Below are 11,262 nucleotides of genomic sequence, written 5' to 3'. Positions count from 1 at the left end.
TATATATCTATATAAGAAACAGCGCGTGACTCTTTGGTGTGAACACTTAGAATTGTCTCGATGATCGTTCACATCTTCTATTTACAATATCAATCCGTTTTGGACAAAATGCAGAACTTCTTTTTGACGGTGATTTTGATCAATGCTTCCATGGGCTTTGTTCCATGTAGGAAGTTGAGCGTCGTCATTGATGGCTTTCTCGTGACCTACTTACGTCTAATCGTAACGATAGCGGATGATAGAAAACGAGATATGTGGAGACACGCTGTGGAGTTTGAAGAGAGAAGATAACAGGAAATGGTCAAAGTATAGCCGCATCAAGAGCAAACAATTCAAATTCTCAACATTTTTTAAAATATTTTAATATTATATGATTTTAATATTAATACTGTTGAACTCGACGAACAATAGCTTAGCGATAATTTCCGAAATATAATATGGATAGCTCTTCGAAAGAACAACACTTCTAATATCACTTGTTTTAATAGCACTTGCTATTTCATCATCACGAGTGCCCTGCCACATTACCTGCCTTATACATGCAGATGCAAGCCTCTGACGGTGCGCGTGTAAAGAGCTATCGAAGTTTTAACCATTGCTTTTTAAGCAGCGCAATTGTTTATAGTAGTATCGATTCGAACAACGTATTTCTAGAAAGAATGACGAATGGATGCACTACTTTGATAAAAATACCAGTGATGAAAAGCTCTCTACTCGTAGCGTGCTATTCGCATTGTACTATTAAGAAGTGAATAGAAATTCACCTTTTCCTACGTAACGATTTTCATAAGTACACGACATATTACACAACTACATTACATCGCGCGAAATCTTGATCAACCAACAAGTGTGCCTGTGTGCGTATCTGCGTGTAACAGAAATCGCAGTTGATAGAAATGTTATCGGTAAAATAACTTAAAGACACAAAATCAACAACATCAGTCGCTTTACCATAGATTCCATCCACATGGAGCATCGTCTGGGGTTTGTTTCAAACGTAGGTAATTACGGTTGGATCTGCTCGTGCAGTGATCGCGTCGTCGCCAGGAACAAGGAAACCTCCGCCGACTGTGCTGCCACCAGCAGCCCCAGCTCCACCCCCGCCGTTCAAAGCAGAACGGCTAGATGTCGCTGCAGCATTTTCTGCGACAGGACCATTCCCAGTAGCGTTATGTGACAGGCCACTGCCACTAGTTCTACGATGACCGTTACTACCATGGCTGTTGTTATTGCTACCGTTGTTGCCGATCGTAGGATGACTGTGATTATTGTTGTCCGAGTTGGACGAGGATGAAGCTAGTGAGCGGGTAAGTGTCGCGGTCGTCGTTGACTCGAGTGTGTTTATGGAACTCAACGTATTGAGATTGTACAACGAATGTGCTGCTCGCATTTCACCGGTGGATTGCAGAAGGGCGCTGTTTGGTGTAACTCCAATGGGGGGACCTGCAGGTGATACATGAGTTGGCATACCGATTGCCAATCGCTGATTCGACGGTAGACTCTGCACTGTAGAGCAGCGCTGGTGTGTCGATGTAGCTGACAGCGTACTATTAGCTGAGGGCCCTGATATTAGGTGAACCTACGGAAAATAATGCCCAAGACATAGATTAGACCAATAAGTTTTATTTTTAGGCTCTCTTTTGTTATAGTACCCTGTGTTCAGATGGATTTACGTCTTTTGGGAGGAACAGCCTCTGCCTCTTTTTAAGCAACGCTGTCTGCTTGCTTCGCCAACCATTTATAAATCAACTCAGAGCCAGTTTATCTAATATACGAAACCAATAAGCAAAAAAAAATTTAACTCGAAAAATAGTCTTATTATTTCATAATACTTATATAATGGAAGCAATCGCATAGGACGTTTGTGCTTTCATAAAACTAGCGTGGTAACGGTACACACGCACATTATATATATACTGAAAGGCATGTGTTCTCATGTATGGCTTACCCTGTATATAGAGGATATCATGGTGTCCACTTTACTGTTGAGACTTCGTTCAGCTTTTAATCGTTTGAGCCAGTTTTTATAGAATCCCCGAAGAGCGGGGCTGACTAGACGCGGGTCCACGGCCGCGGAATGTTTGAGCCCTACGGGTCGCGCATCAAAGAAAGGCGCTAAGCGTATTCATTGTTATATTTAATAGAGTTACTTTTTATTATCTCCTAGAGAAGCTCTCAGTACGGCTAATAGATCTTTTTTTCTTCGCTAGAATCTAAGCTTTTTAGCATATAAAGATATTCTTAATCAATAAGGCTATATATTCTAGAGTATCGAAACGCATGTAGGAGGATGCTTTAGAGTTTGAATGCGATCCAATAAAGTACAATTAATACATTAATACGTTTATCATGCTTGCGTCGATTTTAACTCGGATCTGATTCGAAATACATCTTTAAAAATGAGAAAGAAAACGTTTAATACCTTGTACAGCTGTAAATAGGACGCCAAGAAAGAAAGTGACAACAAAGCTAATGACGGGAATCCACATGTATGATATTGTGTAGATGCTGAAATTTGTGGTAAATTAACAACCAAGTTAATTAGAACTAGGAATAAAATGATGCACTTATACATTGTACAGGCAAGGAATTGTCCTTTTTGCCAACAGGTGTTGGCTTTCGTGTGGTTCCGTCAGAGAACGCGCAAACATATGAGACAAAAATTATATATTTGTGGCCTATTGACATAATTATTCTAATGTCAATATCACCCAAACATGGGTTTTAGCTATATTCGTGTAGGAAAATGTGACTAGTTCAGCTGTCCGTCCATACCATCCATATGGTACAAGCAAAAAAGCCTATTTCTAGTAATGAATTTTAGGTTTCCCTGAGATTACACAGAAGACAGCCGCTTCGCCGTATCAAAATCAAACCAAACCTAGCGTAATATGGCGTCACATCGTAAATATCCATAGGAAATAATACTGCATAAATAAAATCAACAATTAGCTAGTGGAACTACCTTGGTGGAGGCTTTGGCACAGTCGTAATCGGCACAGATATTGTGATATTATAGTTTGAGAAGCAGTCCTTCACCGACGTGAATTGCGAGTAGACTGGAGGCCGAGGTATCAGTAAAGATCCCACAGAGACCCAGAGACCAATACCAACTCCCACGAGCAACGATGTAAGGGCAGCCTAAGGAAATCAAGGAACAAAATTAGAACACGAAATGTTTTAGTAGAAGTTTCCATAGACATAGATAACAATATTATATCGGCTCTGTTCGATGCTGCAGCATTATACCCTTCTATGTTTGGTTGTTAATGCTTTAAGACAAAACGAGCAACAAAAAAAAGCTATTATCCCGATTTTTGAACGAATTTAGCGCCGCTGAATGAGATTTTGCTATTAATAGGCAGCGATCAGAAATTTCGGTCCCGCCAAAAAAAATGAGCGAATAATTCGTTAATGTTATTAAACGTAGTTTTTCACATACTAACGACAGTTCTATCTAATCCGAGTATTTTACGCGCGGAATACATACCCGATTACCGCACCATGGAAATAGAACTCCGAGGAAAAACAGTCCACCGACTCCGCCAGTGAACGATCCGCCTGTCGCTATGCTGGCTTGCACAATCGAACGAAGGTGCGATGCCATAAAGGCAATAAGCATGGTGAACAGACCAAAGAACGTTGCTGAAGAGCAGCGCGCGAACACGTATGAAGTACAATAATGATTTTTAGTAAATGCAAACGACCAGTAACGTCGAATAGAAATATACTGAGTGGACAATCTCACGATAACAGGAAAAAAACACACAAACCGACTTAAATGCTAATCCGTGCTTACCATTTATCATAGAAAATATACAAAGAGCTCACGATGATGAAGAGATTACCATTGTAAGATACGTCTGCGCAACGTTTCTACTGTTATTAAGTCTCAATCGATGCTAACGAAAGCACAGCACGGCCTTTCGAGAGAATTTGCCGAAGAACTAATGTAAAGAAAATACCTTGCTTACCAATGCCTTTAGTGAGGCGAATAATGGCTTTACTGGAAAGCCGTTTTCCCAGGCAGGAAACTAAAAAATCTTCCCATATAAGTGCTGCCAAAGAGTTGTAGCCCGAAGACATCGTGCTAAGCGAACCGGAATAGGCCGCAGATACAAACAAGCCTACAAAAAATTGTGGACAAATTTATTTATTCTACGAGGCACGTATTATTAGTGGTGCTGTTTCTGTCCAACATGCTTGTTTAGTACGGGAAATGTCGTTGGTCATTTTCACTGCAAGAGTCTAGTTCTATCTTTCATACATAGTGTCGATAACAACAGAATTTGAAACTGGCTGTTTTTTTACGTCTTTGATTCGTTAATTACCTGCCAGTCCTGGGTAGGCAGCGAATCTTCGGAGCACGAAATGCGGCATGAGTTCATCGTATTTATTCAATTGCCCCGCCTTGATTGGGTCGCAAGTCCTGCGATTTCATGACGGTTAGGGTTCATTAGTGCAAATTTATTAAAACAGTTAATCTTCTCTAAAATTATCTGAATCCTCTAACTAACGTTTACTACACACAAAATGAAAACAAATTCTCGGAGTTTTTCGACTGTTAAATATCTAACACTATCTTCTATTTCGTATACTTTACATATAATCCTGTTTCGGAATGCACGCACTTATGCCTGAGGTACATGCCTCTAATCCGAGGTTAACAATATATCGATTAGCGATCAGGGCTATTGTATCCTAACTGCATTTGAGCCGGCAGCGGCTTTATTGTTTACTCTTTTTTAACCGTGACACTCAGTCGCCGTTACCAACTGTGCTGCGCCCATGCAACATTCGCGTATCCCCCGTATGGCTGCGACCTTCACAATAGCTAACGATATAGTCTCCTGCATCGCCTCGTGACTGACAACCTCACAAGGAGTCTTAGCATCCTCGGACTTCCGTTTATTTTCGTAGTATGCAACCGGCAGATTTCCGGCTTGGATGACTTCGTTCGGCTTATGGTCGCTGATATCTGTAGCACATGTCTGATCTTCCTCCTGCCCCTCTATACCTTTGTTCCGGCGTCGGCGACTACGTGGATCACAACCTAACGCCGCTACTGATGTAAACAGTTGTCCCGGGAAGCTACTTCTTGCAGTGACCTGGCCTCTTGGGCTAGGCTTGGCTAGGAGACTAACATATATATATATATATATATATATACATATATATAAGTGAATGTGTGTGTGGTTTTTATATACTTATTACCTATACTCGCTAAACAGCACCAAGCCGCAGATGCATGCTATGGCCAAAACAGCAGATACTCCCACCAGGTTGACGTACAGTGATGCCCGAGAACGCGCAACCGATCGAACTGAGCAGTATCGTTGCACCTATTTATGAAGATGTGAGAAGCGATAAAAAAAACATATTTAACTAGAAAAGTCTAGAAGGTCACACATATAAAAACATCGAGGAAAATATAGCGAAATTATATACAGTTTTAATAAAACATAAGCGCCGCGTATTTCTTTAAAATTAATTATCTCTATATGTTTTCTCTTTATATTCTTGAACAGAATACGCATGTCACACAGTGAAACGTTTCCTTGAGAAATTGTTTTAATATAAATACTACAATACCAACTGGAGGATACGCTATGCTGCTGAATGTTATAATCGTAGTAGGTACAGCACGTACCATACTTTGACTGCACGAATAATTAATTGCCCAGATGACGGTCCAGCCGAGCAGTACACCCCATACAGTAAATGTTTTCTGAAAGTCTAACCGGAAACTGCGCAAAAAACATCAATAAAATTTGATTATGTTGGACGTATGTATAATGCATATTAGCTAACAGCTGCACCGGAAAGTCAAACGAGCATTCGTATAGAAACGAACTATGCAGATACATAAATATAAAATATGACTTCCCGCTTACTCAAAATCAAGTAGTCCATAGTGGCCAGCCTCGTCAAATAGGTTTCGTAAGCCGCCACTTTTAAGAACGCCAGGTAGGAACACCATCATAAAGCCAACCACCATCAAGCTCATTTGCAATACATCTGTCCACACCACGGCCTTGATGCCTCCCTGTAAAATCACAATCAAATGACTACGCTGACTATACTAGTAGATAACTGAACACAAAAAAAAAAAACAATAATTTTGTCTAAATTTGTACATGCCTCAAAAAAAAAGCTACTTACAAGCGAGGTATACAGTGTGCATACGATGCCGTTGATGATAACAGATATCCAAACGGGCAGACCGGTTACTGAGCCGAGTGTCAGCGACGGTCCGTACAGCACGACCCCAAGATAAATACACTAGGATATGGATAAAGAAGATATTGTTCCATCTTAACCCTTTGCCTCTCGAAATGTCAATTTTAATATTTTCCCATGCTTCTGCGATAGACAATCCAGCACTCGGACATTTGCGCACACGCACAATGCTCATCGTTGTGGTCATTCAGTTCCAATCAAATCTCATCTTTGATACCAATTCGATTTTGATAGCTAAGCAATATTATGTGAAGATGTGCTAGCAGCTTTCATGCATTAATGGCCACCCAGTTGCGGGCTTGCATCTCCGCCTTACCTGTTGAATGATGAATAGGATCGAGGCAATTTTTCTAAGGAGCCGCGATTTGAAGCGCTGCTCGAGGTACTGAAAGACGGGACGAAAGAAAGAACCATCAGTTTATTCTATGAGTCGCCAAAATGGTCGTAATGCCCAGTTTGAGCACAAGCGCACGTATACGAAAACTGTAGGCGTGTAGTGAAATGCATGGTTTTGATCTATGAAACAATCTAGGATAGTTTATTACGATTAGGATGAATAAGTGCTGGTTCTTCACCGCTTCTGTTGTTTAGATAAGCATTTTTGGGACAGACGTATTATTGGTGGATGAAAGTAACTAACTTGCCTTGTAAGTGGGCTTCCTCCCTGCGCTAGAAATCTCTGTTTGTTCCCGCTACGTCTTATTCTGTGGTGCTAAGGCGAGCTTCTCTTAACTTTCTCTCTCTCTCTCTCTCTCTCTCTCTCTCTCTTTCTCATATATATATATATATATATATATATATATATATATTTAAGAAATATTGTAGGGGGAAAAGTTTTATGAGAATTTGAGAGTCTAGCAATAAAGTAAAAGGAAGTAAAAGTAGGAGTTAAAAAAATTGACAGACTGTCGACTAACTTCCAGTTTACCATCAGAATATCTGTAGAAAAACGAATACCTTATATTAATGCAAGATAAACATATTGAAATTCATATATCCGAACCTAGGCAGGTTCGGTTACATACATGGGATAGCACATACACTAAACTGTACTCTGTTAGCCTATGAACGTCAATCATCATTGCAACAATGGCATAATACTGATATATGGGCTTTATGTAACCCTTTGCAGACTGCTATGCACGCGCTGGCTTCATATTCCATAGTTACCACTAGACAACAAGCGTCTAAGCCAAGATAGATTTTTGCATCGTCGTGACTGCTCGACTTCCTCGGCTTACCAAAGGAAATCCGACATCATCATTTGCTGGGCCTAGCAACGTAGCTTGTAGTAGGGACTGCGGCCGGCTATGATGCATGCCGACTAGCACGAGGTACATACAGCCTTCGATGCTGTGGCCATAATTCAGATCTGTATTAAACTTTCCGTCGAATATGAACACTGCCTAATTTATCTCGTGTTGTTTAATAGATCGCAAAGACATAGACAGGTAGATATATGTGTCAGAAGTATCAGAAACTTGATGCGAATTTTAAATTTTGAGCATACCATGTTTCAGCGGGCCGACGCTGGACACTCACTGAATAGTTATTTGTAAAGGCAACTCCGAGAGTAGCATTCCCGTAGAACTATGTATGAAAAATGATTACTCCATTGTTTCGTAATATTATATTGTCTCTCAATGCCAAGTATCAGTAAAAAAACTGACAAGTTTTTTCCAAATGCACCAGCTATACCTTATTAAGCTGAAACTCGTTAACTAGAAAGTTTTTGACAAGGTTATTTTTCGATAACAACGATAGCGACGAAAACCCCGCCTTTAAGAACCCCGCTTTTGACTTGTGCTTCTAATCCAAGTCTAAAATAGATGAAAAATTGCACACTAAAGCCAAAGCACTCATATTTGATTAAACACCAAATTGATTCTATTACATGACTAACCTAATATGAAAGCCAGAAATTTCAGGCAATTAGTGCTCAGGTTATGTTATGATTTATTTTAGGACTACGCTTTAGTTCTTATGCGTTCTCTTGCGTGAAAGATGCTATATAGGACTGCCGTTTCGCTGCTTATAGAAGGTTTAAATGAGGCCCTGGAATATGCTGCTGCTGCTGCAAGTTCATGCAGCTGGCTTCGTTTGTCCAACACCTGCGCATAATTCAACTGTTGAAGACAGTTAGAGAACGAATTTCTAAATATATTGAAATCTGAACTCAACGAGCTATAAAAAACCGAATGATGTGACTTAATAATTATAATAATTTAAAACCGTTGGTGTAATATCTCGTTGTTGCAACCGTTGAAAGAAAGCAAAGAATTGGTGCCTGATCCCTGAGTACAGTGGTTTTGATAGAAAGGTCCTTGAACACGCCAACAGCCTATAGTCGTTTTAGCCTTATTGCCCTTGCGGTCGGCAACATGAAATATCAGTACAGCAGTACTAACAACTAGTCGAAGTTAGAACTTCTGTTCTCTCCGCGCTTACACACTCTGCGTATTTGATCAGCTTTAGATAAACACGAAACCACTTTAAATCGACTGCACGATCAGCAAATTTAGCAAAAGTCTCGCAACTTTTATGCCCGAGTAATACGATTTTTGTTATCTTACCAAGATAATATGTTACCCGTCAATAGCCGATTGGCGATCGTCGCCGTCAGATATTATTATTATAACCACAGTGGCTTTACAATCGACCTTTCTGTGGCTTTAAAGGTCCGACATATTCATACGTCGCGTCGAGCAAAATAAGTAGGTAGATACAGGTTACAATGCTCTTGTTGGCATAATAGAGAGTGTATTCTATTTATGGTTGTAGCAGTCGCGTTACCAGTAGGTACAAGTGACGCAACTTTGCTTCAGCGGCGGTCGATTTCAATTAAATATCTCATTTGCGACGTACAGGTATTTAAGGGATGTTACGTATTTCTCATCAATCACATTCTTAGCATACGCAATTCGACGGAGACGTTTGACGGACCGGAATCGCTTATGCAGCTCCTAAGCAAGAACTCACTTGACCTCAAACCCTCGAAATAGATCTATCAAAGGCACCGTATCTTCCTTATCAGCTCTCCTCATAACTAACCTAGTTTACGTACTGACTTTCAATATCTTGCTGGTAATTTATGCTCGATCTTTTAAAACATCAAATTTCTTCTTTCACCGGTAAATTTGACCGTTTCTAGAATTCTTCGAGAAGTCCACATACTTGAACGTTGTCACCACTTTACGCTATCAAAATGTCGTTATACGTGCAACAAATAATTATAAAGAACAAACTTTTCTCAACGGTCGGTCACTATAAGTGTGACTAAAAAGTGGCGGTGCTACGCTTAGAAGTCTATGCATGTTTCCGTAACGATCTTCTCTTCCGTAGACTCGAAGCTATTGTGTTCTGGTTCCTGTTTAAGCAAAGACAGCTTTCGCTTCTTCGTCCATTGCACCGAGCCCGGTCGCAAAGTATTCCGTAAAAGAGACGTTTCTACACTAACAGGTAGGTTCTTTAGTGGAGTCCCCTAAAACGTTATGTAATACTTGCGCCTATTTTGAAATAGCCTTTGACAAAAGTACCATAAACAATACGGAACATTCACATGGTATAGTCTGAGCAGGCATGGAACCTATAGCTGATTATATAGCCTTATATATATATATATATATAAGGTTGTTCAGGATGTCCGGTAGAGATATGATTATATTTTTACAAAATAGCGCTGACGTTTCGCGACACCTTTTTTGCATTCGGGACACGTTTGAACTCTTCGCGATTTAAGTCTGCTCGTCGGGACACCGTGGTTTGTACTTTTAGCCGCCATGTTGCCGTAAGCTATAAAAAAATAAGTAGATACGATGGTTGACGAATATTCGGTCTCGAAACTACGATGACGTGGACAATTCACTGTATATGCTTTGTATTCGGTGAAGGTTCTATTGCTAGAAATACTGTGAAGGGTTGCCTGAAAAACTCCGGAAATAACGACATTTTGAAGTTGAGAATGAGCCTCGTGGAATACCCTCAGTAAAAGCAGATAATGAAGAGTTAAAAACTATAATGAAAGTCACTCAAACGCGCACGGACATGAGTTCTAAAGCTCGACGTATATACTCAACAGGGTAGAGTAGTAAACAAACAGGAGCTGTATGATATGAACGAAAATCGAAACGCTCGCTTCTTTTTGTTTATGTTATTCTTGCACACATTCCTGCACCGAGTAGTGGCTTGCGATGAAAAATGGATTCTTCACAATAGTCGTAAGCGATCACATCAGTGGTCCGACGCAACTGAGCCGATAGGAAACCACCGCAAAGAATATATACAAACCGCAAAAGCTTATGACGTCGATCTGGTGGTGTCATGCAGGTTTTATCCACTACGACGTTAGAAGTCGTGGCTTACGATCCGTTTGCGGCTCAAATGTACTATCGAGAATTGGAAGAGATGATCGAACCACCTCGCATTAAGCAGGTATAAACAGAAAGCTGAGATAAACTATTCTAGTTGCACGATGGCCTCCGACCTCACATCGCAAAAGTTACGGCGGCAAAATTGCAGGAGGTTTGTTGTCGTTGACCGTACTCGCCGGATATTGCTTGGCATCCTCTTAAGAAGACAGTTAGTTCAAGCTAAGGTCGAAATCGTCTCTCGAGACTTGGTACGACCTTTGTATAGCAGCAGGATAAATACAGTAATATCAATACGGCAGGAGGTCATACATGATAATGTCCTATACTTGAATATAAAAGAACTAACCTGGCGAAAAAAATTTATCCCGTTTTGTGGTGAGCAGGCTTACATGTGTTCACATATGTCCATAAATAATAAAATTAATTCACTTTACCAGGCCTTATAGTTCTCACTTATGCTTCAAGTAACGGTAGCTGATTCGAGCTCTCTTCTTCTATGTTCCGTTGTATAGGCTTCGCGATAATGGGAATCGCTGATTTTGTCGTAAAGCTTGTGCGTATGCCAATTAATAACGTCATTATATGGGCCACCATAGTACAGGATTTTATCATATACAGTAAACTTTTGTTTGTAAATTGTTAGAGACATGAT

At 40.3% G+C, this 11,262-nt stretch overlaps 1 protein-coding gene across 3 annotated transcripts in view; it reads right to left on the bottom strand.

Moving 5' to 3' along the window:
• Positions 1-6: 6 nt before the first annotated feature.
• LOC111271918 (sodium-coupled monocarboxylate transporter 2) overlaps positions 7-11,262 on the bottom strand; it is a 41,950-nt gene continuing 30,694 nt past the window's right edge. For 2 of the 3 annotated variants that reach the window (XM_022852967.2, XM_086973095.1), the window contains 13 exons: positions 6,557-6,625; positions 6,163-6,282; positions 5,895-6,046; positions 5,651-5,747; positions 5,215-5,342; positions 4,332-4,429; positions 3,975-4,127; positions 3,491-3,645; positions 2,966-3,141; positions 2,423-2,508; positions 1,949-2,115; positions 952-1,579; positions 7-265 (listed from right to left, as the gene is read on the bottom strand). In XM_022852967.2, coding sequence (XP_022708702.1) covers positions 992-1,579; positions 1,949-2,115; positions 2,423-2,508; positions 2,966-3,141; positions 3,491-3,645; positions 3,975-4,127; positions 4,332-4,429; positions 5,215-5,342; positions 5,651-5,747; positions 5,895-6,046; positions 6,163-6,282; positions 6,557-6,625 — 1,989 coding nt within the window. In that variant the 3' untranslated portion in view covers positions 7-265; positions 952-991. The remainder of the gene's footprint in view (positions 266-951; positions 1,580-1,948; positions 2,116-2,422; positions 2,509-2,965; positions 3,142-3,490; positions 3,646-3,974; positions 4,128-4,331; positions 4,430-5,214; positions 5,343-5,650; positions 5,748-5,894; positions 6,047-6,162; positions 6,283-6,556; positions 6,626-11,262) is intronic. The other variant, XM_022852968.2, reaches the window with a different exon arrangement.

Source organism: Varroa jacobsoni, unplaced genomic scaffold (genome assembly GCF_002532875.2).
Source record: "Varroa jacobsoni isolate VJ856 unplaced genomic scaffold, vjacob_1.0 contig01256, whole genome shotgun sequence".
Classification (NCBI taxonomy): Eukaryota; Metazoa; Arthropoda; class Arachnida; order Mesostigmata; family Varroidae; genus Varroa; species Varroa jacobsoni.
The sequence above is the reverse complement of the archived record's forward strand: the minus strand, read 5'-3'. Positions and strand labels throughout refer to the sequence as shown.